Source organism: Aplidium turbinatum, chromosome 6, assembly GCF_918807975.1.
Source record: "Aplidium turbinatum chromosome 6, kaAplTurb1.1, whole genome shotgun sequence".
In the NCBI taxonomy this organism is placed as follows: Eukaryota; Metazoa; Chordata; class Ascidiacea; order Aplousobranchia; family Polyclinidae; genus Aplidium; species Aplidium turbinatum.
In genome coordinates, this window is record NC_137477.1 from 13,599,552 (window position 1) to 13,624,924 (window position 25,373).

Here is a 25,373-nt window from a genome sequence, read left to right on the forward strand (position 1 = left end):
CACACTTGCGGTCGCACGCTTTACACCGACTGTAAACTAATAATTTGAAAGATGTTGTTGCGAGAACAAGCACTTCCTCACTCAACTTGTTCTTTCGTATACACTGATGAAAATTAAAAATCAGTTGCGGCTTACCCGTTACGTTGAAATCAGAGCCAGTTGTATTGATCATAACCTCACACGTGGAAGCCAATATGTCGCCAGGTGTGACTGTGACTTGAACAGGGCTTGCTGGTTGAGAATGAGAGGTTTGTGGGTCAACGGCTGATGTGATGGACTTGGATTTCTTTGACTTGGACGGAAGAGATGGTCCTAATACAGCTTTTTTGAAGTCAAAAACCATTCTTTTTTCAAACACAACCACATCAATCCTCTGCAAATGCACTGGATCGGTCTTCTTGAAAGCGTCTGTAGCTTTACGGATGCTTTTTGCCACTTCCCAGCTTGATAAACCGATTTGTCCTGCATCAACACAATAAAAGTTAAAATGACAGGTCGGCTTTTTCTTAAGTAGTTTTTCTATAATAATACAATTAGCGTAGGCTATAAATGGGACAACGCGGCTGATATTTAGATTAATAATATCTAATAATTTTTCTGGAAAGTCTGAATTATACAGTTAAAAATCCCTGCAATACCAAAACAAAGTAGATTAATCAAGGTATTAGAAATTTCAGTGTAGGCCTTCAGTAACATACAGCCTATTTGTTTTCTATAGAAACAAGGCTAATAAAAAGGGTAGAACAACTTTTTGAGCATTTTATAATTTTACTGCAATGCAATGTCGTAGTCACTCTTTTATCAGTAGAACATGATACAGCTTGTAGAATAGTAGGCTATCCATGTGAAGATATCAGACCTAGTGCAGTAAGATAGTGGAATAATAATGAAAACAAACCGTTAACATATAACCAAGAATAAAACACACTAATGTGTACTTTACGGTTCAGCGAACACCATGAAGTTGTAGATTGCAAATTGATCTAGACAAGGCAAGGCAAGGGCATAACTGATTTTAATGGCAAAGCAATAAAATCACTTTTTAATACATTAATACTAAAGTCTAGTTAACGCCAAAGTGTCAATGATGGCAACAGACAGAGCCCTTCAAACTGTCAAATGAAGTGTAGCGTCCTGCGGTCTTACGTGTTTTCCATGTCTTGTTACCGTCATGAAACCTGTCTAGAACAATAGAACATTGTGTCGCTCAGACAAGTGAAGCGCTAGCTTACCCATTTATTATACAGAGTTTTACGTCTCTTTAACGTCATAGCTCATATGTTGAATGCCACAGCGCTGTTGTATATCGATTGCGATCGCCGCTTTGGGCATTCCTAGCATCTTTGAAAACCTTTAAACAGACGCGTCTAGCGTCGAAAAAAAAACAGTACATATTGAAGAACATGTAGGAGGAAAGGAACGAAAAAGTTAGTTGTGGTGACAGGTTTAATTTGTGATTCGAATTATGTTTTGTTCTTGGAAAAGTCAGTTGTGGTGACGAATTTAATTTATGATTTGAATTGTGTTCAATTCCTGGAAAGATGGTTGCAACCTTTCAAGTTTACCTGAAGTTGCGATGAATTCATTTCTATAATAAATTTATACTTACAGGGTGACCCAAAAAGATGCGTACCCATGAAAATTTCAATTGTGACTTTGATTTAAAAGCTATTTATTTCAAATTACAACCACACATTATTCAGTTTATGGAAGACCATTGACCAGAGTTTCAGCTTTTTCTGTCAATTTTAGTCAATTTATGGCTTTCCCAAGATGTGTTCCAAATGTGAAAAAATCGAATAAAACATTGGTACGCATCTTTTTGGGTCACCCTGTATAATCAAGAAGTATAGACATTGTTCTCGGTTCATTCCTGCCGCACTACCGCGCTCGGAATGTCGCTGTAGGATGTAGGATAAACATATACAGCTAATCAGCTATGTATCAAGAAGCTTAGGTTAAACAAAGAAGAATATGTAGTTTACTGGTATTTGCCCTTTGCAATAGATTCATTAGTGGAGAAGGATGCTGCGTGTTCCTTGGAGAGCAAAAGCAACAAATAAACCGATTTAGACCAAATTAAACCGGACGTATCTCTAAAAGCTAGAATACTAAAGTAAAGGTGAGTCCCATACTTGATCCAAGCATCGGGGGATGAGAAGATAAGGTTCTCATTATACTAAGCCTTTGGCACTAACTAGAATAAGCTAGAATAGTCAAAAGCTAGAATAGTCAAGCATAAACTATCATACTGTATTTTGGCCACATAAAAAGAAGTAAATTACTAGAAAAAGACATCATGCTTGGTTTGGTCAGCAGAGGAAAAGGTCTTCTCAAAACGAGGTGGCTCAATACAGTGGCGAATGACAGCGGGATGGGCATGGAAGAGCTCAAGGAGGTTGCGAGGAATCGAGAGTTGTGGAAGGAGAAGATTTATAGAGTGTCCAAGAGTAGAAATTGACTGAACGGATGATGAATGAATAGATGCAATATACCTTCAGCAAATTTTATGTTGCCATAGAATTTTTACCAGTTCCAATAGCAGGAATCGCCACTGATGACAACTTGAGTTTATCTTCCACCAGAAGAAAAACGTCGCAAAGGTGAGTTGATATCTCATCAGCGCTGTTAGGACTCACAAGATGGATGACATTGCGGAAAGGCAAGTTTGGAGCAGTGGTCACTCTGTAAATGTCTTTTCTCTCGTAAATAGGTTTGGACTTGCACTCCTCCTCCATCGCTTTTCCAGCCTTGGCGATGAGCTTGGCTGACAGGTTGCTCACTGTAAAGAAATCAAAGCATTATTAATTTTATGGTTTTGTAATTAAATTACTGTTTTGATAAAATTTCAATTTATGTCAAAAAACCATTCTATTAACATATACGTCAGATTGCATTAAAAAAGCTGCAAGTTTCAGATGTTAAAGAAGCTAAGCATTGGTGGGTGACCATTTAGGCAATTGCAATCCACACTTTGTAATTAATTCCAGATAAATGTGGGATGGAAACACTGGCGAGTCCTTACCAGCAAGGTCATTGAAACAGCTTTGGCCTTACAGGTACGAAGATCATTGAGATACAAAACACAGATAATGGTTCAAATAAATCGGTTATCCTTCACCCGGTGCAGCCTACGTGGCGGTCACCACAAGCGGAGTTTATGCATAATTGAAAAGGAACAGAGTGAGCAAATAAGGCTCAGAATGGTAGTGCTTGGTATGCAAGTTACCATGCAATGCCCATGATAAAATAAAGAAAGAATCAATGAAAGAAATATAGGTTTTCCTTGGCTGTGATTACAGGCACAAATGTACTAAATACAAATGTCATCATCACTGGATACAACCTTATATGTATGTATGGTATGTATATGTACATGTATGGTATGTATATGTACATGTATGGTATGTATATGTACGGTATGTAAAAGCTAAGTTCTAAATCACATCACCTTTCAAATTGAAATTTTTGCCAGTGGTATTGACGACAACATCACAATCAGATTGCAAGATGTCGCCATTGATGACGGAGACATCCACTGAAGCTTCTTGTTTTGGTGTAAGAGGACTTTCGGAAATTCTTAAGAAACTTTCGATTGCCTGAAACAATGTAAATGATTATAACAAGGTATCATGGTTCGAACAATCACGTGCAAAATAAGAAACATGAAGTTTTTGTTTCTACAATCCGATTTGGTGATATATATCTCACCCAATGGCGCACCATAACTGATATTTCTTAAAATTTTACGAGGCAAGCGGTGCGGCTTTGTCATTGCAACCTTCCACGCGGCGCGGCACGCAGCGAAGAAGTCAAAAGCGGCCGCGTACGCTGCGCGGCACGGTTTGCATCACTACTGCGAATGCGGCACGGAGAAACAAACTGCCGACCATGTCGCTGTTGAATGTTCCATTTACAAGGCACCAAATGGAATGTATGGTGTAGCAGCACTTGATGAAGCTACACTAACCCGGCTTTCCATCAACTGCCATGAAATCTAAACAATTCTGTCTCATACGAAAGAAAAAGTTCCTTTGAAAAGTATAAAAAAAATAGCAAAAGATCTGTTTTGCGAGTGCATCACCACTGTGAGTTTAAGTTGTAGGATAGAATAATAATATTCAAAAATCTAGAACTCAGATACTACCTTGACGCCTGATTTAAACCATCCATCGCTGGTTTGCTCTTGAATTGCTTCTTCATCATCTAAAATAACAACATATTCCCTTTCCATCTTTTCCAAGACCAAAGATTTGCTCATCGAGTCCTAAAGTAAGAAGTTGCACTTGAATCCAAAAAGAAAGCAAGTCAAAAAATAGATTGTTTTTTTATGATGTCAGGTCAGCTTTCAATTCCGCAAGATTAATTGACGTAATTTTAGTAAAGAGGTAACTTTGTTGAATAATAGGCAGATAAAACCAAGCAACGACGCGGCATTTAACATAATATACAACAATAAACAAAACTTTACAAACGTTTTCGGCTACATCACATGTTATCTTTTATCAAGCATCTGAACAACTGAATTACTAGGCTACGAATGAAACACAAAATGCACAAGAGGGTACTAAACATGGCAAAGGATGGTACTTTGCATAACGATTAGATTATACGGGGAAAACACATCGCATGATAGTTTAACCCAATCTTAATACGAGCTGTTTTCGTACGCGAAAAGCACGTCACGGGCTATCTTGGCCTTGTGCTAATTAATCGCTAATAACGGGACTATAAAAATCACAGAGCCCATGGAAGAGCATTGTGCATTGTGCGTATGGAAATTAAATTTTTACCCAAAAAAATTATTGAAATAAAGTGTTTGAGATGAAAAAACGTCAGAAAGTCGGTTTTTATTCTAATTTTCCGAAAATAGCTTCAAAATTGAAACTTTTGAATTATAACATAAAGTAATGCTAAACTAAACAAAAAATTACTTTTGATCATAAATATAAGCCATTTTTAGGCGTTTTTACATTTCAAAGTAATTGCGATAACATTTATATTGACCTAACATTAACATATTATATATTACTAGCATTGCACGAAAATGTGTAGTCACCTGAGACGAATTGCCTATTGTGAAGGGCAGGAAGGTAGAAAAACGACCAGTTTAGGTTTAGAAAATTTGCAAAGAATAAAAACTAAAAGTCAAGAAATTTCACATTTCAAGCATATTTCCTTCTGTGAAATATTTTACTACTGTGGGACGTCCTCATAAAGCCCCGTGACGCTACAGATAGGGTTAGATAGAGACAACGTATTTACTTGCCAGGCGATGTGTTTTCTTCGTGTTCTCAAACTTTCATGTAATGTACCTTAATCTCTTTGCCATGTTTAGTTTACTCTTGGGCATTTGGTATTTCATTTGTAGTAATTTAATTGTTCAGATGCGTGATATGGGGTAACATGTTATATGGCTGGAACTGTTTGCAATTTTTAGTTTATTGTTTTATATTATGTTAAATGCCGTGACGTTGCTTGGTTGTATAATATATGTTGATATATCAATTATATCTATTATATTAATTTATCAATGTGTATAATTATATTGATTTATCAATGTGTAGCCTACTCATGCTGCAAAATATCCGCATAAATCCTACATGACGAGAACAAATAATGATGTGTGTCCTCAGCCACAGCGGCGGCTCGTGCCATGAGGCTGCAGGGCTGCAGCCCCACCTGAAAGAAAAAGAAGAGAGAAAGTATGTTTTCCTCTGTGTTTGTACGACCCGGTTACTTTTTTCAGTTAAGACTTGAGGATCGAAAATTCAAATATTAAAAGTTTTGTTTGGCAACACCGATTTTGGGCAAACTTCTTTGCAGCCCGAGATTTTTAATTTCAAGCGCGCTCTGATTGGCTAAAAATTATCCTTGAAGCTCCACCTCTTTTGGTATTTTACAGCAATTTTTGAATCTGTTGGAGCTGCATGAAAAACAGTCCCACCTAACCGAATAACTTTACAGACTTTTTAATGTTAGTTTTTATTGCGCAGAGTAGCGATGAGCCATGAATGTAGAAGTGTTAGCTGTAGAGTTAGGGTATTCAACAGGTTATAGGAAGTGCCAGGGCATCTCAAAATCACTTGAACCTTGTATGCAACGGCTAGCCTAGCCAAGACTAAGCTCAATACTAGTAAAGTTTGTTTCCAGAGCAATAGGCTACTGTTAGTTTTCTTTAAATACAGCTTAGGAATACATCAACTTTTCAACAAAGTTTTCATGCATTTTTTTCAAAATTTGGGGTAAAAGCATGCTCAGAACGCACCAAATTTAATGTGATTTTTCAAATTTTTCTGGGGGGGAGACCCCCGCGAAATCGTTTGCAGCCCTACTGCTCACAAACAGCATCAGCCGCCACTGCTAAGCAAAATATGACATAATATACGTATAGGTGAATACTATTGACATCGACAAATATTTGGTAAGGGAAAGCTTGACACATATTACGAGTTAACAGCAACCTTTCAGCGAAAGCTCACATTTGCAGCTTCGTTCCATTTCTCGGACTCCACTGAATCAAGTTGTATAACGCACTGGGTATCTTTAGATGTTATTTTCAAAAACTGATCACCGCCTTTTCCTCGAAAGAAGTCGGCTGCTCCAGGAACAGAGAGCGTTTTTGTGCTTGTTTTAATGGAATGAGAAGTTTCTACAATCCAATTTTCGGCTAAAGAACGAATGAACACAATATAAAAGGAATATACGTCAAGTGTTGCTAATACGTTTGTTTGGACATTTAACCTTTCATGACCGTTTCGTTAACCAAACATAACTAACTGTTTTAATTAAAGGACAATAGCTCCATGACAAATAAACTACACAATCACCTTTGCGGACATGACATGCTTTTCCTTTCACATGAATACCTCCAGGTTCCTCATACCATTCAGTTTTGTTGAAATGTTCATTTGCATTAATTTCAGTTGGAAATGAGCAAATAAACATTGTTTCTGGATACGGCAGATCTACTCGCTTTTCAATTTCAACGTTGTCTTCGAAGAAAGCTTTAATACGCTGTAGTTCTATATCAAAGCTTTCTGGAAGACCCACCAATTGAATTTCGGCAGTCTTTGGCTGAAGATAAAGAACTACTGTATTAAAATAATAATTAAAAAAATTACGTTGGACCTAGTCTTTCACAGACTGTAGACTTCAAACATCAACTACTTTAGATCAGGAAGGATCCAAAGTCAAAAAATACGACATAGGTTGGCACAGAAAATACTTTCAGATCGCACGAAATATGGAAGTGAAATGAAACTACCATGTTATGTGAGTAGAAGTTTACTGATTTTAGGACAATGCTTGAAATGTTGAAAGGAGAATCGAGATTCAATAATTCGTAGAGTCGTACCAAAATAAATGTAAACATGATACTAATGTGATGCACTTTTTGCATCAACACTCTCAAAGTCTCAAACAAGTTTCACGTCAACGTAAAAACCAAGGTAATAGGTAATCAACAAGGTTACAACTTATTTTTATGTTTTTGATTAACAACAAAAGACCTTGACTCAGGCTCAAACAAAGTTAATGAAATTGTTTAAAGTTTTGTGCCATCAGTGGTAAGCCAGTTTGTCTAGAGCAAAATTACTAAAAGAAAACAATTATTACATTTTTGAATATAAGAAGAGTTCCAGAAGATTCCACTTTAGTCTTCAGTTCTTTCCACTCATCTTCTTGCATCAGATCATCAAAGTTGCTTTGGCAGAAAACTAGGTCATACTTAATGAAGTCCCTGATCTTTTCTTTGGCTTGTTTAAGTTCGGTTCTTTTTTGATTGGAGTATACTAATCTCAACATGTCTTCCTTCAGTGTCAAGCAAACTGTATGAAATTATAAACCTTACGTTTATAGTTGGAGAGCTATCGGTTAAAGAATAAAACAAAAACGAGCGAAGCATTATTTTGACATATCACAAAAGGATGTCAAAAAGCAACGTTCTCCTTTTTCCAAAAATAGAAATCCTTTCAAATGTAGTTTCGTCAAGTTTCTAATACAGTATACTGTATAATAATAATCGTGTATTTATTGCGCTCGTTGCGATAACATACAGTACACTGCGATCACAGATGCGATATAACAGACGATAGGAAGCAGCAAAGTGACATATAGCCTTCGAGTCAGCTGCTCCCATATTTTGGCTTGACATTAACACTAGAACGGCTGAGGTGTCGAAATCGACACTTTTAGAAATTTAGTTCACTATTTTGGGCCTTAATTGTTATCGCAACGTTTTCAAACTTTCATTAGCTTCCCAATTATGCTTAAATTTTATAGTTCAGTATTATTTTTAAAAAAAATCTTTTTACGTTATCTACAATGTGCGGATATACCTCCAACGGCCGAGGTGTCGAAATCGACACCTCATACAAACTTAATAAGATTTCTAAAGTATAAAAGATTTTTTGTGTGAAAAAAACTATTTCAATAGTTTTCCCAATTACTTATAGCGTTTCTCATGGTAATTGTCCAACGCTCGGCTTGATGTGTGTTATCGCTCGGCTTGATTTTAGGTCATCCTACTGAGTTTACAAATACCTTCCACAAATCTATCCGCGATTTGCAACAGATCAGTTTATTCATATTCGAGAGCCACTGGGAGGACTTGTTGCTAATTGCATCAACAATTACACTCCGGCTTGGAGCCTACCAATCGATGAACAGCTATTTCCAATGGAAAACAGATGTCCTTTTATCGTGTTCATGCCAAACAAACCAGACAAGTTTGGCATGAAATTCTGGGTATTAGCCGAGGTTCATTCCAAATGCTTATGCAATACCGTACCGTATACTTATCGTACCTCGGAACTATTGAAAAAAAGCAACGAAATGGAAGGCTTCTCCTCGAGGATGTAGTGATCAATCAATATCACCACCAATTTACACAGACAAGGCGGGTGCAACGTCACAGCAGTTAACTTCTTTACTAGGGTGAATCTTGCTGGTTTACTACAGGAAAGAAATATAACCATTGTTGGAACTGTTCGAGCTAACAGTAAAGGACTGACAAAGAAGATGACCAAGGGTGGAGGAGAAGGATTTTCCAGTAAATTCTTCTACAATTCAATGAACAGCTGCATGCTTGTAAATTATCAGTGCAAAAAAAAGTGCAAGTGTCCTTTCCACTATGCATGACAGCCCCAGTATTGATGCAACAGAGAAAAAGAAACCTTTTGTAATCCATTTTTATAGCGAGAACAAGTTAGCAGTTGATGTGTTTGACCAAATGGCAAGAAAATACATCACACATGCAGCAAGGAAAAGATGGCCTCTTGCAGTTTGGACAAATATGCTAGACATTGCAGCTTTGAGCTCTTGGATTATATTTAGAAAACGTTCAGGCAGCAACATCAGCCAACGTGATTTTATCCTCCAGATTGAGAGCTTGAGAACTGCTCATGTGCTGAAACGAAAGCCGACACTGCAGAGAGAAAGAAGAGCAGGGACGACCATCTAGGAAACGCAGAAAATGTGCTGGATATTCACGCAAAAACAATACAGTTACCATTTGCGGCCACTGTCGAAAAGTGTGAAGTGTGATAATTCTGACTGGAAAGTTACAGAGTGCAAAGGCTGCACTGCGTAAAATGTTTATTGGTTTGTTTGATTTTTTTCTCCTGAAAAAGAAAACTTTGTGCTATTTTGATGATAATATCTTCGTTCTGTTGAATTTTTAGATCATCGTACAGAGTCAAGATACAGATAGGCCTACAGTCAAGCTTCGAACTGATCAAAACCTGGTAGCATACGTCATAATTTTTGTCTAAAACCAACAAATGAACAGCGCAAATAGGTGACAAAAGTAATAAGTGCTTCAGATAGTTTTACTACTGTAAAATAAAACGAACTCTTACTGTTAATTTTGCGAAAAAAATTTTTTTTGTGAAAAGTGTCGTTTTCGACACCAGCGGCCGTTGGAGGTATACTTTTTTGTCGGCCGTTCTAGTGTTAAGTGTCTTCCATGGGTTTTTTCCGAGACACAGCCGCGTGCTCTGGAGTGGTGTCGAACCCACGTCTTTTCGAAAATCAGGCAGACGCTCTCATACAATGCAGTATCATAATTATAAAACTTAGATAAAGAATTCGCTTTGTTTCAAAAATTTCTGACAGATGTGCCGGTTATTCGAAAGTGCTGACTACAACAAAATATTTTGTGACGTAAAAGTGTATTGAAAGGAATGAAGCTCCGTTATTCTCTTCGTCGAGCGTACAAGCACTCGTAATCAGCAAACAATATTAGAATTTTTGAAGCACGTTTCACCTTTTATTTGAGCTACTTTCAACTTGCTTCGAAGATAGTCCACAATGTCAATTTGATCCTTGGAGTCTTTTGACTGCAATGAGCACTGCAAGAATCGCTTCTGAATGGCATGGAGGAAAGACATATCACAATCTTGAACTCGCTGCAGCAATAAAAAGATCACACTCAAGCCACAAATGTAGTTAAACTAAATTGACAAGAGCACGACACCCTTTACTGCGCAGTTTGGAGAAAATTAGAAAAAGTGAAATGTTTGGAATAAAGGAAGAACAACGACTTGAAGAAAATGTAACGTTTAATTATACAGGTAATACAACTAGTATCTAAAGCACGTCATTGCATTGTTTACACGTTGGTACGCAACATTCACTCACTATTACAACTTCGTCTAGTAAATGAGTAACAAACTTGTTTTAGGATATTAAATACGCCAGAAAAATCTTACAGTTAGGCCTACTACTTTGCAGCAAAGTAGCCTACTACAAAACAATTTCCTACACTGTCTGGACCGATTTTGATTTCAAATGGGGCAAAACCGTTACAACTCTACGAACAAGAGTTCTACCATTTGTTCACAGTGCTGCATAATGCGTAGCTGCGATCTAGTGTCGAAATACTCACACCAAGAAACGCCATAAACAATCACAATGTAGCAAGTGTGGATAAATGTTACAACTCTACGAACAAAAGTTCTACCATTTGTTCACAGTGCTGCATAATGCGTAGCTGCGATCTAGTGTCGAAACACTCACACCAAGAAACGCCATAAACAATCACAATGTAGCAAGTTTGGATAAATGACCAGCATACCTTCAGGCTACTTCGAATAGCAACCAAAGCTGGAGCTACAATATCTTTGGATCCTTCAAAGATCACTTGCTTGTTAAGTTTGTCAACATTGACTGCTACATTTTCATCGACATAAGCTGAAGCTTCTTCAACAATTCCACAATCCATAAGAATCCTAATAACACAAATGTCAGCGCTCGATTAATTAAAAAGTTTTTGAAAAGAATAGAATATTGCAAGATTTTGCAAATCAAAAATTAGGCTATATTAGCAGTTGTCACTTGTGCAAAGTTAAATAGCATTTAGAATTGTTTATAACTATAGAATATAGATGCTCTGACTTATTCAAACATAATGTCGCCAGAAAATGTTTTGATTATATAGACAGAGCGAGAGATGTAATTTCAGAAATGAACTTGAATTTACTTTAATAATTTATACTTTGATTGACAATAAAAAATTTAGATTTATTTAATCTCAACAAAATTGATCATAAAGTTTTACTGAAAGTCTTCGTCACTGAATTTTTCCACCTCTCGGACAAAGTTGCACTTTTCTTCGAACCAATCCAAAAATGTTGATACGTGCTTTGGATTTCCTGTGACCTTTATTCTATCTCCGTCTTTAGACTCCCATCTGAAGTAAAAAAATTAGCATGGAAGTTACTTTACCGTCACAGAAGACGTTGCACAGAAACAGAAAGCGAAATACTGAAACCTATGCAGCTCTGGACAACATTACTGTTTCAACTCACCTAATCAACATGCTTTTAAAAGTTTAAGCTGTTCAAACTATTTAGGATATAAAGTAGCTTGAAAAAAATTAAGTTTAGCATCAAACTCATTAGGTTGATAAGTTACTTTTTCTTACCTAGGCTGACACTTACTTGATGAGTGGATAAAAGGCGACTTTAAATTAGTTTGTATAACTTTTACAAATTTTGAATTACATTGTTTTATTTTTAAGTTATTTAAAGTGGTTGTTGAAAAACACCTCTACCCAGGGTGTAACAATTTGGAAAAGCGTTGCTGAAAGAAAGACCATCCAGAGAAGGAAACTGGCCATCCAACTCTCGAATGCCGAAGGCTTAGTTAATGAGACCTTATCATCTCACCTCCAAATCTTGGTTCCAGTATGGGAATCACCTTTGCCTTTACCCTACTCTCAAAATCAAGATGGCGTAAGCTACGTTGCGCTTACTAGTAGGCTACATGTTGATTTCCTTGTCGTCAGTGAGGCACTTTACAATTCTCCTACACAGCCAGTTTACACATAGGTGATATTAATGGAAATAAGGCATGCTTTTCAGAATTTCTACCACGTCGTTTCGACACGAAATAATTTCTATTCATTCACAGGACTAAAAAGTTACTAACTATTGGTATAAAACGCATCAAACTAGCACGAAAATAACTTTCATTCAAAGACACAAACACGTTTAGTACTACAGACTTACCTGACAAACACAGAAATGACATCATTTTGTTTCACTGAAACTTCTACTATTCCATCGTCTTGTTCGTCCCAGTGTTGCTCCTTTCTCACTCTGTCACAGCTTTCATCTTCATACTTTCGACACTTAGACTTAAACTTGGAACAAAACTTTTGAATGCAATTTTTGCATTTGTTTTCAAAGTTGTCTTGCTCCATGTTCTGACTTTCTTCCTAAAAATTCGATTTAAATTATACCACCAATCTACAAACCTCGAACATACATTGATCACACCACTTTTGCAAACTAAAGAGCTAATAAATGATCTGTTTAAAAGATTTAGTACAATTTTGGTAAAGAGGTGACTTTCTTCAACCATAAACAGATGAAACCAAGTAACCACACGGCATTTAACATAATATATTAAACTGAACATAAACTATAAACTACGAACGTTTTCGGCCATACACATGTTAGCCCTTTTCAAGTAACAAAAAATAACTGATTTTACATCTACATTGAACTAAATAACTGATCTACACACTAAATTGAAAACGAAATGCATAAGAATGAAACGGCAAAGCAGAGGAGAAAAGCACATCACATCACAGTGTGCCTTTCTCCTCTGCTTTGCCGTTTTATTCTTATGCATTTCGTTTTCAATTTAGTGTGTAGATCAGTTATTTATTTCAATGTAGATGTAAAATCAGTTATTTTTTTGTTACTTGAAAAGGACAAACATGTGTATGGCCAAAAACGTTCGTAGTTTATAGTTTATGCTCAGTTTAATATATTATGTTAAATGCCGTGTGATTACTTGGTTTAAAAGATTTAGATTTCAGAAAATTCAATGTTTTCACAAAGAAGGTGATTGAGTCAATTGTAACACATTTTAGTTGGTGTCAATTTTTCGCTATTCATCAAAGTAAAGTGCCAAAATTAAAATCATGCTCCTTGGTGCCATCCAACCAAACTCTGATTAGAGAGTTTCGGCAATCTGTTAAAGAGCAACACCACAACGTGGCATTTTCAGAATGTGAGAGGTTCAACTGAGTTAAAAGCTTACTTCTGACAAAAGAGGCTTTAGCTTAGCAGAAAACTTTGATTCTTCAGCTGAGCCTTCTTCAAACTCAACCTCAGCAAGATCTCCCATTTCTTTGCAAAGCTCATGCTGAAGGGTTCTGGACTTTTGGATGAATCTAATCACATCACCATCCACTTCCAGTTCATACCGGAACTGTCTGATTGTGTACGACGAAAAATCTACAGAACCTAAAAAAACAAGTATAACCTTTCGTTTGTTTAAGTTGTAAGCTGACAACAAGACATTGACTTACGAAACATCAACATATTCCACTGTTTTGTTTTATTTCTCTTCCAATGCGTTGCTCTATTACTCACCCATTATCCCAGGACAGTACAGCGACACTTCCACTGGTTTCTTCGCCACTTTTATTTCCATTTTCTTTGACCTTTCAACAATTTTTTCGGCATCTGATTTATAATAATTAGTGTAATGAGTGACAAATAATTTTCGTTTAGAAAGCAATTTTAACCGTTAGGAAATGGCACCATGTTTTCTGGTATCTACATTTGTTTGTTTCTACGCCAAGTATTCGTACTGCCCATTCAATTAGGTGTTGCTAGGCGATATCTGCTGGAAATACGCATCTTTGCGTCTTTCTGCTAATTTGAAAAGAAAATGAATAATCTAAAACAATAATTTCATACGTAAAATTTATTAACTAAGATTATACTATTCACATTACAATCATATAGATTCACTTTAAATTTGCGTAATGTGTTGATGAGTTGTGTAAAGAGCTGTGTGAAATAAAATTACATAATCACAACGGGAAACGCTTGATTTGAGATTGCGTAGAATATTAGCATTGCGTCTCATAGGATGCAACCAATGTGTACAAAAACTGTGCAAGATGTTGGCAAAGATGTAAACTCTTGAAACGATGCAATAAGCAAACCTCTAATAGACGTTTGTAATGACATAAGATGCAATCCATAAATACTAATATCACACATCTAACCAAAGCATGTAAACTAACCTTTGTAACTGCTGAAATAAACCAAAGCTGTGTTTCTTGCAGCAGCTTGCTGAATTAAAGTTATGTCGCCACTGTTTAACTTTTTGTTCATAAAAGCAAGTTTAATGGACTTATCAGAAGCTCCTTTCTTGACGTTCTCCACTATGACGCAATCTGATCGACATAACTTGATCGTCTACAAATGACAAAATACCATATTAACTGGTAAAAGTAAGCAAACCTCTTTCGCAATCCATGATGACAGTGGTGTCATGGTTATCACCAAGTGCACATTTCAATAAAATATGGCACTTTGTTTTCTTTTCTTGACACAGATCACATGGAATCGCAGCACCTTTTTAAAAGACAATTTAAAATTACTTTAAATAAATCGTTTAGATAACATGTCACGAGGAAGAACTAATTACGTTTATAAAAAAAGGAAATAAAATACGCAATAACCTTCAATTGTACAGTAGATCCAGAGCGAAATATCTTGCAAAATAAGATAGCCTACTATATATTAATGAAAACATCACTCACAATTAGTTTCCGAAATTTAAAATACACTACACAAAGTGGCTATGTTTTGACTAAACACTGTGTGAAGCATTTAACACCTGGCAATCCTAATCTGCAACTGACGAGAAAACTGAATATGCAAATAGTAAAAAGCGTTACACTTAGTCAAGGCATGACGACACTGTCAAAACAACTTTATCAATTAGAATTGAAGCACAGCGAAAGCGAAGCGGACGGCAACCCTCCATCACAACAATCAGGAGGCAAAACTTAATTTGGGCCAGCAGTGATCACAGACGACAAGACTTTGTCGTCGTCGTCGTCGTCGTCTGAGCTTCTGGGGCCGAGGGCCTATCCTTTTACCACCCCAGATTCACGATGTTCCCGGACTACACTGGAAGGCTGCTAGAGAGCAGCCAGTCTTTAGTTTCATCATCCATGACGCGCAGACCTTCCACTCCGTTAGGTGGCTTGAAGATGGTACAGTCATTGATGATGTGGTCTGCGGTCTGTTCCTCTGCACCACATTCACAGGAGGAGGAAGAAGCCATTCCCCATTGGTGCATGGTTGAGCGGAAAAGCCCGACGCCCGTACGGAGACGGTTGAGGCGCACCCATGCCTGTCTCTGTAGTGTCAGGCCGATGGGGCGTGTGTCGGCGTCGGGGATGAATGAATGGAGTCTGGTGGTGCTTGACCTCCATTCAGAATGCCATTTATGGTCCGCCCAAGTAGCCGCAGAGATGTCTTGTTCGTCAGCTTCGTTGATCAGAAGCCGAGCGGCTGGCACGAATGGGTGTCTTGATTTCAGTCGGCGGGGGTGCCCGTCTGGGAAGGCAGAGATCCTGTGGTGGAGAAGATGATTAGGCTCCAGTGCCCGTCGACCGAGGGACAGAGTGGCTTCTTCGCGACGAAGCTCAGCAGGTTGGATGCCAGCGAGAATGGGGAGATTGTCCAATGGTGTGGGACGCAGGCATCCGGTCACTGTGCGCAGGGCGCTGTTTATGGCAGTGTCGATGTTGTGGCAGTGAGCACTGCGGCACCAGACAGGTGCACAGTACTCTGCTGAAGAGTAGACAAGGGCTAAGGCTGCTATTCGCAAAGTGTCAGCCCTCGCCCCCCAGCTAGAGCCTGCCAGGCGCTTCAGTAATGCAGCGCGGGATGTCAGTTTCTTGCGCAGTGACACCAAATGGTGGCGGTATGTGAGCGATCTGTCTAATGTCACCCCAAGATACCTTGGCTCGGGGCAGAAGGACAGAGGTTTTCCGTTGTTGTGGACATGTAGCTCACGATCAGCTTCCCGATTGTGTAGGTGGAAAGCTGCCGCCACAGTTTTGGTTTCGCTGAGTTTCAGTCGCCAGTTCTGGAGATAAGCTGAGATGGTTTGCATGTCCTGGCTCAAGGTGTCTTCTAGATTTTCCCACGACTTTGTGGAGTGGAGAATTGCCAGATCGTCCGCATAAGCGTATTTTGCGGAGACCGTGGTTGGCAGGTCGTGGGTGTAGATGTTGAAAAGAAGTGGAGCCAGGACCGATCCCTGTGGGACGCCGTTTTTCAGGCGTCTCAGTCTGCTCCGCCGTGGGTTGCCGGTGGTGAGGGTGAGCTTCGATTCCTGACAAGTTCCATGATCATATGGACCATATGTCGGTCAGGAAGCAGGCGAAGCAGCTTGTAAGTAAGGCCGCGATGCCATACAGTATCGTAGGCAGCTGTGAGATCTAGAAAGACAGCGCCGGCCTTCTTTTTTGCCTCAAAGCAGTCCTCGATGTCCTGGGTCAACAGTGTGACCTGATCTACAGTGGATTTTCCGCGCCGAAACCCAGCTTGCTCTTTTGGAAGGAGCGGGTCGATGATTGGGTTGACGCGGGCATAGATCAGTCTTTCGAGGATCTTGAAAGGAACACAGAGGAGGGATATCGGACGATAGCTCTTTGGGTCCTCTGGTGGCTTGTGAGGCTTAGGGATCGCAACTACTAAAGCTCTTTTCCAGATTTTTGGGATTGTGAGGTGGTGCAGGCAGGAAGAGAGGAATCTACGTAACCAGGACTTTAGGGCATGGCCAGCATGGAGCACAAGCTCAGGGCAGATCTTATCGGGCCCTGGAGACTTGTGTGGTTTCACTAGGCGGAGGGCGGTGGCGAATTCCTTTGGAGTGAAGTCTCCAGAGATTGTTTCTTCTGGTGGTGTTTCCACTCGCCATAGGGCAGATACTTCCTTGGCAACTTTGTCGTCCTACTTAGTATACTTACGGTAGGACTTTGTCGTCCTACCGTAAGTATACTAATAGTAACTTAACACCAAACAGATTACTCAAATACTATCACCATCTACAGAAGATTTTAAGACACATCTATGTGCCACAATCTCAAATGTTAGGCTATGAAGCCCATAATGAGCTGTCATCTGTACATCAATGTGTCGTTAGTTGGATGGTTATTGGTTATTGAAGTGGATACATGCACCGGAGTGCCAGACTAGTGTGATGGGGTAGTCAAGTGGACAGTGGTGCTGAAGTAGGGGGTATGGTGGGATATATCTCTCCAATGTTTTGGCAGCATCCGCCACAATAATTTAGAACAAATTATTTGCTATGAAGTTATACTTCGATTTAGTTGTTTGCAAGCATCTCAAATTGCTGTTGTTTTTCTTTTATTGATGTTTGATCACGGTTCTAAATTGTCTTGGATTTGACGCTAAGCAATGAAGGATGTTCATTGAAGGTATTAAGGACGAGTTAAACCAGGCCACTGGCCACGGCACTGCAGTACTGCTTACGAGAGGACTCATTGTATTAATCTCCTGTGCAGGCTTTGTGTCTCTGGTATTCAATGGGTTAATCTCCTGCGTTTATTCGAAGCTCGTAACTATAGTGTCTGCTGTTCTACAGAGAAAAAAGTATGACATTGACTTTTGTGAAGAGCTGTTTCAGACCCTGAAAATCAGTAGAGAAATGTCGTGATTTGGAGTTTGAAAACAATTACAAAAACGCAGTTTCACTTCCGGAAAAATTTGCTGCTAATTTGCAAAGCACCACGGCAAAGAAGAATCCTTGAAAGATTGAGTGGAGACTCGATGGCAGCTACTGCAGACACTCAACTGCATTATAAAATAATTTACAATCAGTTCATGGACAGAGCTATTTCTGAACTGACCGAACGGTTTGAAAGTAGCCTGAATTCCGATTCTGCAAAGTACAAAGAACTTGCAAGAATTTTCAAGACCGGCTTAGTTCCTGAAATAGTCAAAAATTATCCAGAGCTGAATAGACAATTGATGAGTTATCAAACTGATTCATTCAGAAAAGCAACAGGAGAAAAATCTCTGTACGATGCTAAAAGAGCTTACCAGGCATTGTCTGAGTTGGAATAATCTCTCTACTCTCAAATACTCCAGCTGATTAAGATCCTCTTAGTTTGCCCAGTAAGCTCTGCTGCTTGTAAGAGGTCGTTTTCCAATCTTGGTAGATTGAAAACCTGGCTGAGAGATACTTTGGGACAGGAAAAGTTGAATGCTAGCATTGTTTACAACATTCACCAAAATATTCTTAATGACATCAGCATAAATAACATTGCTAATGAGTTTTCAATGCGCACTATCTTAAGACGCAATATGTTCGGTTGTAACAAGTTCTTGTGATGTGTTTGAAAGTTATTATTTTTGTGATAAATTTGCCGATGTTCTTCTGTAGCTTCGATTTTTTTTCAGTCTCCTGAATAGTGACTTTATCCTATAGTGCACTCAGGGCCGGATTTAGCTGATGGGGGGCCCGGGGCACTTTTAGATTGGGGGCCCCCCTGCAAAAACCACCTCTGCGTCTACAGGAGCATCAATCCAGCACTGCACAGCATTTTGCAGAAAGTTCAAAGGCTGAAAGGAAGAAAAAATAACACAAAATCACATTTTTTCCACGTAGGGGGGCCTTCAAAAGTCGGGGGGCCCGGGGCACCTGCCTCCTCTGCCCCCCTAAATCCGGGCCTGAGTGCACTAAGTGTATTGATTCTAATGAAGGAGAGGACAAGAAAAAAAGTATAACTTCTGTTTTCTTTTTGGAAAAACTAAGTATTCATTGGAAGGTCATAGGTTCGAATCCCGCTGGAGGTACCAATTTTTCTTTGTTTGTTTCTTAATCTTGCAGCAGTCATTTACAAGAGCACTAGTAGCACTTTTATCTCCATGATTTCTTATCTGTATATTATGCTGGTTGCAGCCGATTAACCGAGGTCCGGTGATTGTTTAATAAACTTAATACCGGTACCACTAAAATTGTGTATAAAAATATGCATCTCCTCCCCAACGTTCAAAATCGTCTAAAATTTGATAAAATGTTGATGTATCTCCCCCAATCCTCAACTAACTTCGGCACCACTGCAAGTGGACACATCTTGGGTTGTGCACAAACTCTCAATGAAAGCCTGACACCTCGGTGACGTCCACGTTACCGAGAGCTGCGGATCCACTCCAACGTGTCACAATCGCTTTTACACTCTGCCTCCACATCGACATGGCCAAACCGTTCACTCTTGCCAAGCCGATCTTACTGCTTTCCTCCTCAACTTGCTTTTTCCATTTTTATTTAGTATTTCAGTTTCCTTTGACCATCCACTCGCAACTCCAGTGCTCTTTTTGAAACATCAACTTCTTCATCTTCCTCCCTCCTCAAAACATTCCCATACCACCTCACTACATTTGCTTTAGTTAACTTATCAACATTCTCGTTCAACCCAAGCAAGTTCTGTTTGATGTCTGTATTGTTAAAAAAAAAATTAACAAACAAAACAACCATAGCCTATATTTGCTTTGATTGATGGCATTTTTCCATGCCACCTTGTCCTGAGTGTCGACCGAAACGAGATCTTCCAATCGCAGATTTTATTTCAGTTTGATAAACTAACATATACTAATGGTGTCGCAATTGTGCTTTTAATTGCACACTGATTACATAATATACGCTATTTTATTTCATGATTGCTTGATATCAAACATATTAGTAGAGTTCATTACGTCACAGTGTCAACACATGAATTTAAATACTAAACCTTAGAATTTAGTGACGTAGCCTTACTTGTGGATGCATTTCTTCCAGAGGTAGTTCAGACATTGTTGATGCAATATCATTGACATCTGAGTGAAAAGAGGTTATCTTTTGAGTTTCTAATATATGGCATCACGCTATGGTTACCATATGTAGTCGTTGATAATGCGACAGCAGCAATAAAGTTGTGTAATTAGTGAATTAAATTACTATAATTGTATGAAATAATAATTTAAATATTTTTACAACTTGGTGGGTGCACTTCATTGGAGCCCTCAACCAGTCCCAGAAGGGCGAAAAATTGTTACCCCAATTAAAAGCCAGAGGGATAAAATGCTAAACCCAATTCACTTATAACACGAAACCTGGTTTTTAAGGCAAAGCACAAGGCTAACAAACATGTGTTGAAAACCAAAAGATTAAAGGAAAACCGAACAATTAAGGCTGAATTTTTCAAAAAATCCTCTAAGGCGATCACTTGTAATATTTTAACAGCTTGCTGTGTCAATGTATTTTGATCAATAGCGCACGAGTACAAAATAATTGACGCGGCGAGAAGAACACAATAAACATAGTCAGGTTAGAGACTTTAAAGAACCGGCCTGCCACGCCCCGCGGCGGCGGGAAGCGGCGTCATTATGGGGTGGCGATGCACCTGGAAGGGAAGTCCACCAGCTTAGGTCGTGGGGGCCAGCCTGGGGAGTCTAAGCACCTGTGGAAGAAAAGTGTGGATCGAAAATTTTGTGCGACTCGTCCGACAAATTTAGAATGGCGCAACCGCCCAGAGAGACGGCCTTAGCTTTCCGCAACGCAAAAAGGTCGGCTCACGTCTGGTACCGACAGAAGTATTGAAGCCGGACAGCGCCCATGTCTCCTTTACGTGACCGTAACACTGGTACGTTTGACTCCTCTACCAGGTCCGCCCGTAGGCAGAGCGGATAAACTTTGGGGTCTCCCACGAGGAAGAGAAGCTTAGCTATAAGGAAAATTTAAATACTCGTCGGAGACAAATATTAAACAAAATCTGGAGCGAAGGCTCAATTAATTGGTGTGAAGCAGGGGTTCCCAACCTGTGGTACGCGAAGCTTTCGTTTTTTTTCTCACAAAAACGAGGATTTACAACTTTATATTTTGTTTATCTGATTTTAAAGAAATAAAACAAAGTAACTTCAGCGAAAAGTAAAGTAACTTCAAAGAAAAGTAACTATACATAAAATGAAAATTGTAAAGTAAGTTTGACTTTGCACTATAACTGTAACTGTATACTAACGACACTCCACAATGAAAAGCACAAACTGAACGAGTGACACAGGAATGATTACAAGTAAATTATACGGTGGAAAACAGATCACATGAGATGTAAACTACAGGCATTTGACAAACAATTTGAACACACGCAAGAGGAACGATGAGCCACAGGCGAATACCTGCCGGTTGAGAGACGGATTATTACGTTTGATTCTTAACACTTTGCTCCTCAAAGGGAGGCCAGATTTGGCCCCCCCCTCATATTTCCTTTAATTATTTGAAGCACAGTAACGCCATGCACTTGGTTTTTCTTGACTTTTCCTAAAATTGCCAGGCGGATCTGATGATATTAAATTTGATGCTAAAAGTTGTGTAGTTTTCTTGTAAATTCAAGATTTTGGTGAATTTTTGCTATTTCTAGCTCACTTCCAGCAAAGCGTGAAATGGATTACATTGCGATGACAAGCCATAAGCTCATAATTGCTTCGTGCATCGATATGCGCGAGCAGAGAGAAGCATCCTCTTGCTTTCTTTTGTTTGGTTTGACCTCAATAATACAAAGCGCGTTATTTCTTATGCTACAAAGAAAAGCCAGTGATCGCAAAGCTGTTAATTAGAAACAATAATAGCAAACGTTTTTTGCGTTATCAGCTCTACAAAGAAGAATAGCAATCCACGATCAAAATAGTAGGCTATGGAGGCCACAAACTATTCAAAACAGTTGTTTCAAGCAGATAATATTCATTGACGAATAAAAAACGTTACAATAAGAAATCTTCTCTTGGATAAAGACACGAAAACCTGGTTTCGAAATAAACGTTCTATGGAAATGCTCTCATTGACAAAACTTGCAATTGAGGAAATGTATCACTGCAAATGCTTTTGGGAGAAGCCGGAGAAATGGCGTTTTTGCAAACAGTAATTGTGAGATACACTCAAAAGTATGAGATAGGCTCCATTTACACATATCAGCTAACTCGATGGCGTCCCTTCAATGCTTTATGTCGCCTACTTGTTGTTATGTCCTGTATTTTTGTTTCACAGTGCACTGTGTTTTGTTCCAAAAAGCGCAAAATAAAGATGATAATGCCTCATCTACATTACAAAATATTTTGTAATGTAGGCCTACAAACAAAATGTACAATGTACACAACGTACATTACAAAATATTTTGTACTGTAGACGAGGCATAAAGTTAGGCGTCACATAAGACAAACAACAAATCAGCTTTCTTCATCATTGATTCAACATCTGAATACGTTGCGCCAATGTATAAGAGGCCGGCTATTGTGAAGACCCGCCATTTATAAACGATCCAATTATACCAAAAGTGGGAGAAACTAGTGGATCAAAGAATGAATAAACAATGCTGAGAAAACTAAATCTAAGTGACGAACAATACCGATGTCTTCATTTATCTTGGAAAAATGCTGCCTAAACTTATCAACAAAAAATACCGTAAATAACGGCAAGGATCCCGAAAGCAGAATTTGCTCGACTTTGGCATGAATTTAGTCAGACATCTACAGTAATAATTCCACACATACAATAAACGGGCTCTCAACTGCTGTAAGATACATAATAATCAACCTGGTTCTGGGCAATTTGTGTAACAGTTTAGGGGAAGACACTACTTGAAATGATGCACCACACAAAAGATTTTCAATGAAGACTGAGTCTAAAAACCGATGTGGATTGTGCTGCACAATAACTTCAAGTTTAGGACAGAAGAGGCAGAAAATATCACGATAAAAATAAAGACCTTGTGGGAAATTTTCGAGAATCATAACACGATGCAAATACCATAAACGCTTAGTTTGCATGCTGCTCTAAGCTGGCCGGCAACTGCAAAGGTAGACAATAGCCTACAGGCAGTTTATAATTCGATAACAGCGCAATAAACATTATAAATACGTAAATCGACAATTTTCTTTTACAAACGTTTTACGTCTAATAGTAAATTTTCCCCCAACAATTTTTTGTGAAGCACTTGCAAACCACGGTTTTGTAAAATCATTCATCATTATTATTTTTTACTTCTCGGATATTGTAAAACGTCATCAGCAAAATCACAAAAAAAATTTCATTACTTCAATGTAGTAGGCCTAAGAATTTTTTATAGAATTGTAGCCGGTCGTTTCAACAAAGAAGCCATTTTTTAGTAATATAAAGTTATGGAAAATAATTTGCAATCCTGCAAATGGTTGGAAAGAATCTAGGAAATTTTCTCACAATCTGGCACAAAATGATTATGTTTATTGTATCTCTGTAAAATTTTTTACGACAAACTTTGAAGCTTCATTATAATCATTTTTATCTTTGAAGTCAAAAGTTATTTTTTTTTTTTTGGCCAGAAACATAATCACTGCCTTGCTGATGTTGTCGCTTTTACGCGTATTTTTAGTGCTTCAAACAATAAGGACCCAGTCAGCAATCCAGTCCTTTTACATTGATTCAACATTTGTAAACGTTAAATTTATGTAGATTTGCTGACTGTGGGTAATTTCACATTTCCTTTGTTTACGCATGTTCCTCAATTCGCTGTTGCATTATTTCGACGCTGGCGGACTAAAAATGTATTTTCAAATTGATTGACACAATCTTCAATAAAAAGTGAGCTTCGAACTTAGCTTTGTTGATGTAAATGCTGTATTTTTTGTTGATGTAATTTATGAGTCATGTTTATAAACACCCGTAAGCGAAATGACTTATGATGTGGCCTGCATGATATTGGTGATGCGACTTGACACAAATCCACAATTTCAAAAGCACCTAATTTGAACTTAGAAATTTCAGATAATTTCAACAACATGTTCAATTGTCTTCTCTCTACTAAAAATATTCATACTACAAACTCAATTGTAGACCTAAAATACACAAACGAAGATGTAAACAGCTATTCAAGCAGGCTAAGCTGTTACTTATGAAAAATTTGGTTCCATAAAACTAGAAGCTAGCCATGAGTTTCGGAATGCATTAGTTTAGGATAAAAATGTAAGACAACAAACGCAGTTTTGATTTTTTTTCAAATTCGTGTAACAATGTTACTCTGATTGTAACTATTTTAGAATCAGTGAGTAGCTTACAATAAGATTTGGTCGCAAGTCGTAAATTCTAATCAATGCAATGATTCGGCACACCGCACACACACTTCGTGCGTTCGATCGAGCTCTTTGTTATTTAGAAGTTTGCATGAAATCGGATTAGCACGGTAATTAAATAGCGGCAAGTTAAATCAAAATTGTCGTTTTTGGGTACCTTTGCAAAAATTGAAATATCAAGTTTAACATATAAAATTTTAAAATAATGACTTTTCAAACTTATAGACAAATGATTTGCTTTCACACCAGTGCAACTTCTGTTGAAGAAGCATCAGCGGATAACACGTAACAGCTGATTGAATTTGATCCAAAAACGGCCCCCCCTTGAGCAGTTAACTTCCAAAAAAACGTTGAAAAGCAAAGGGTTAAGGCTATCATGATCTTAGTCTGAAATTCAGATCTGCCTCGAGAGATGATTTTAAATTGGTCGATCGAGACATTGTCAGTGCACGTTTCACAAGAGACAATGTGCTCTTTAATTGCACTTTTGGTTGTTAAGTTTGGGTTTAAGTGCTCCCCGGCCCTTGTCAACAAATGTCTGGTTGACATACCAATGTATGTCTGGTTAGCGTCACGCAAACCACTAAATTTATGCACAATATTCGAAGAAAGAGCAAAGGAGTAGGCGACGTCAGTTGAAAATATTGGTGCACTTTAAATGTTTTATATACAGGATGAATGTCACATGAAAATTTCTTTTTTATAAGTTTAGATAGTTTTTTTTTGCAAAGCTTGTTGAATCTTTTCCTAAAAAGAGTATACTAATAAAATAAAATCTACTTCTTCTGGCGTGTCTTTTGGTTCATCAGCCATGAAGGTGTTTAAGACTTTATTAAAAAAGTGGGAAGGATATCCATTTAAATAAAAGATGTTTTTCAATTTCTTGATTTCTTTCTGAAACAACTGATTACACTATAGTCAACAAAAAAAAATGTTGTCGTA

The 25,373-nt window shown here is 38.2% G+C and overlaps 1 protein-coding gene across 1 annotated transcript in view; it reads right to left on the reverse strand.

Annotated features, from left to right (window-relative positions):
• LOC145772420 (uncharacterized) overlaps positions 1–25,373 on the reverse strand; it is a 68,031-nt gene that overhangs the window by 346 nt on the left and 42,312 nt on the right. Inside the window, exons 7-21 of the mRNA XM_082584298.1 lie at positions 20,113–20,171; positions 14,552–14,726; positions 13,890–13,982; positions 13,555–13,760; positions 12,513–12,721; positions 11,561–11,692; positions 11,078–11,231; positions 10,268–10,409; positions 7,618–7,829; positions 6,831–7,077; positions 6,483–6,670; positions 4,148–4,267; positions 3,452–3,599; positions 2,531–2,782; positions 136–462 (exon numbers count right to left, since the gene is read on the reverse strand). Of these exons, the coding sequence (XP_082440424.1) occupies positions 136–462; positions 2,531–2,782; positions 3,452–3,599; positions 4,148–4,267; positions 6,483–6,670; positions 6,831–7,077; positions 7,618–7,829; positions 10,268–10,409; positions 11,078–11,231; positions 11,561–11,692; positions 12,513–12,721; positions 13,555–13,760; positions 13,890–13,982; positions 14,552–14,726; positions 20,113–20,171 (2,664 nt within the window). The remainder of the gene's footprint in view (positions 1–135; positions 463–2,530; positions 2,783–3,451; positions 3,600–4,147; positions 4,268–6,482; positions 6,671–6,830; positions 7,078–7,617; positions 7,830–10,267; positions 10,410–11,077; positions 11,232–11,560; positions 11,693–12,512; positions 12,722–13,554; positions 13,761–13,889; positions 13,983–14,551; positions 14,727–20,112; positions 20,172–25,373) is intronic.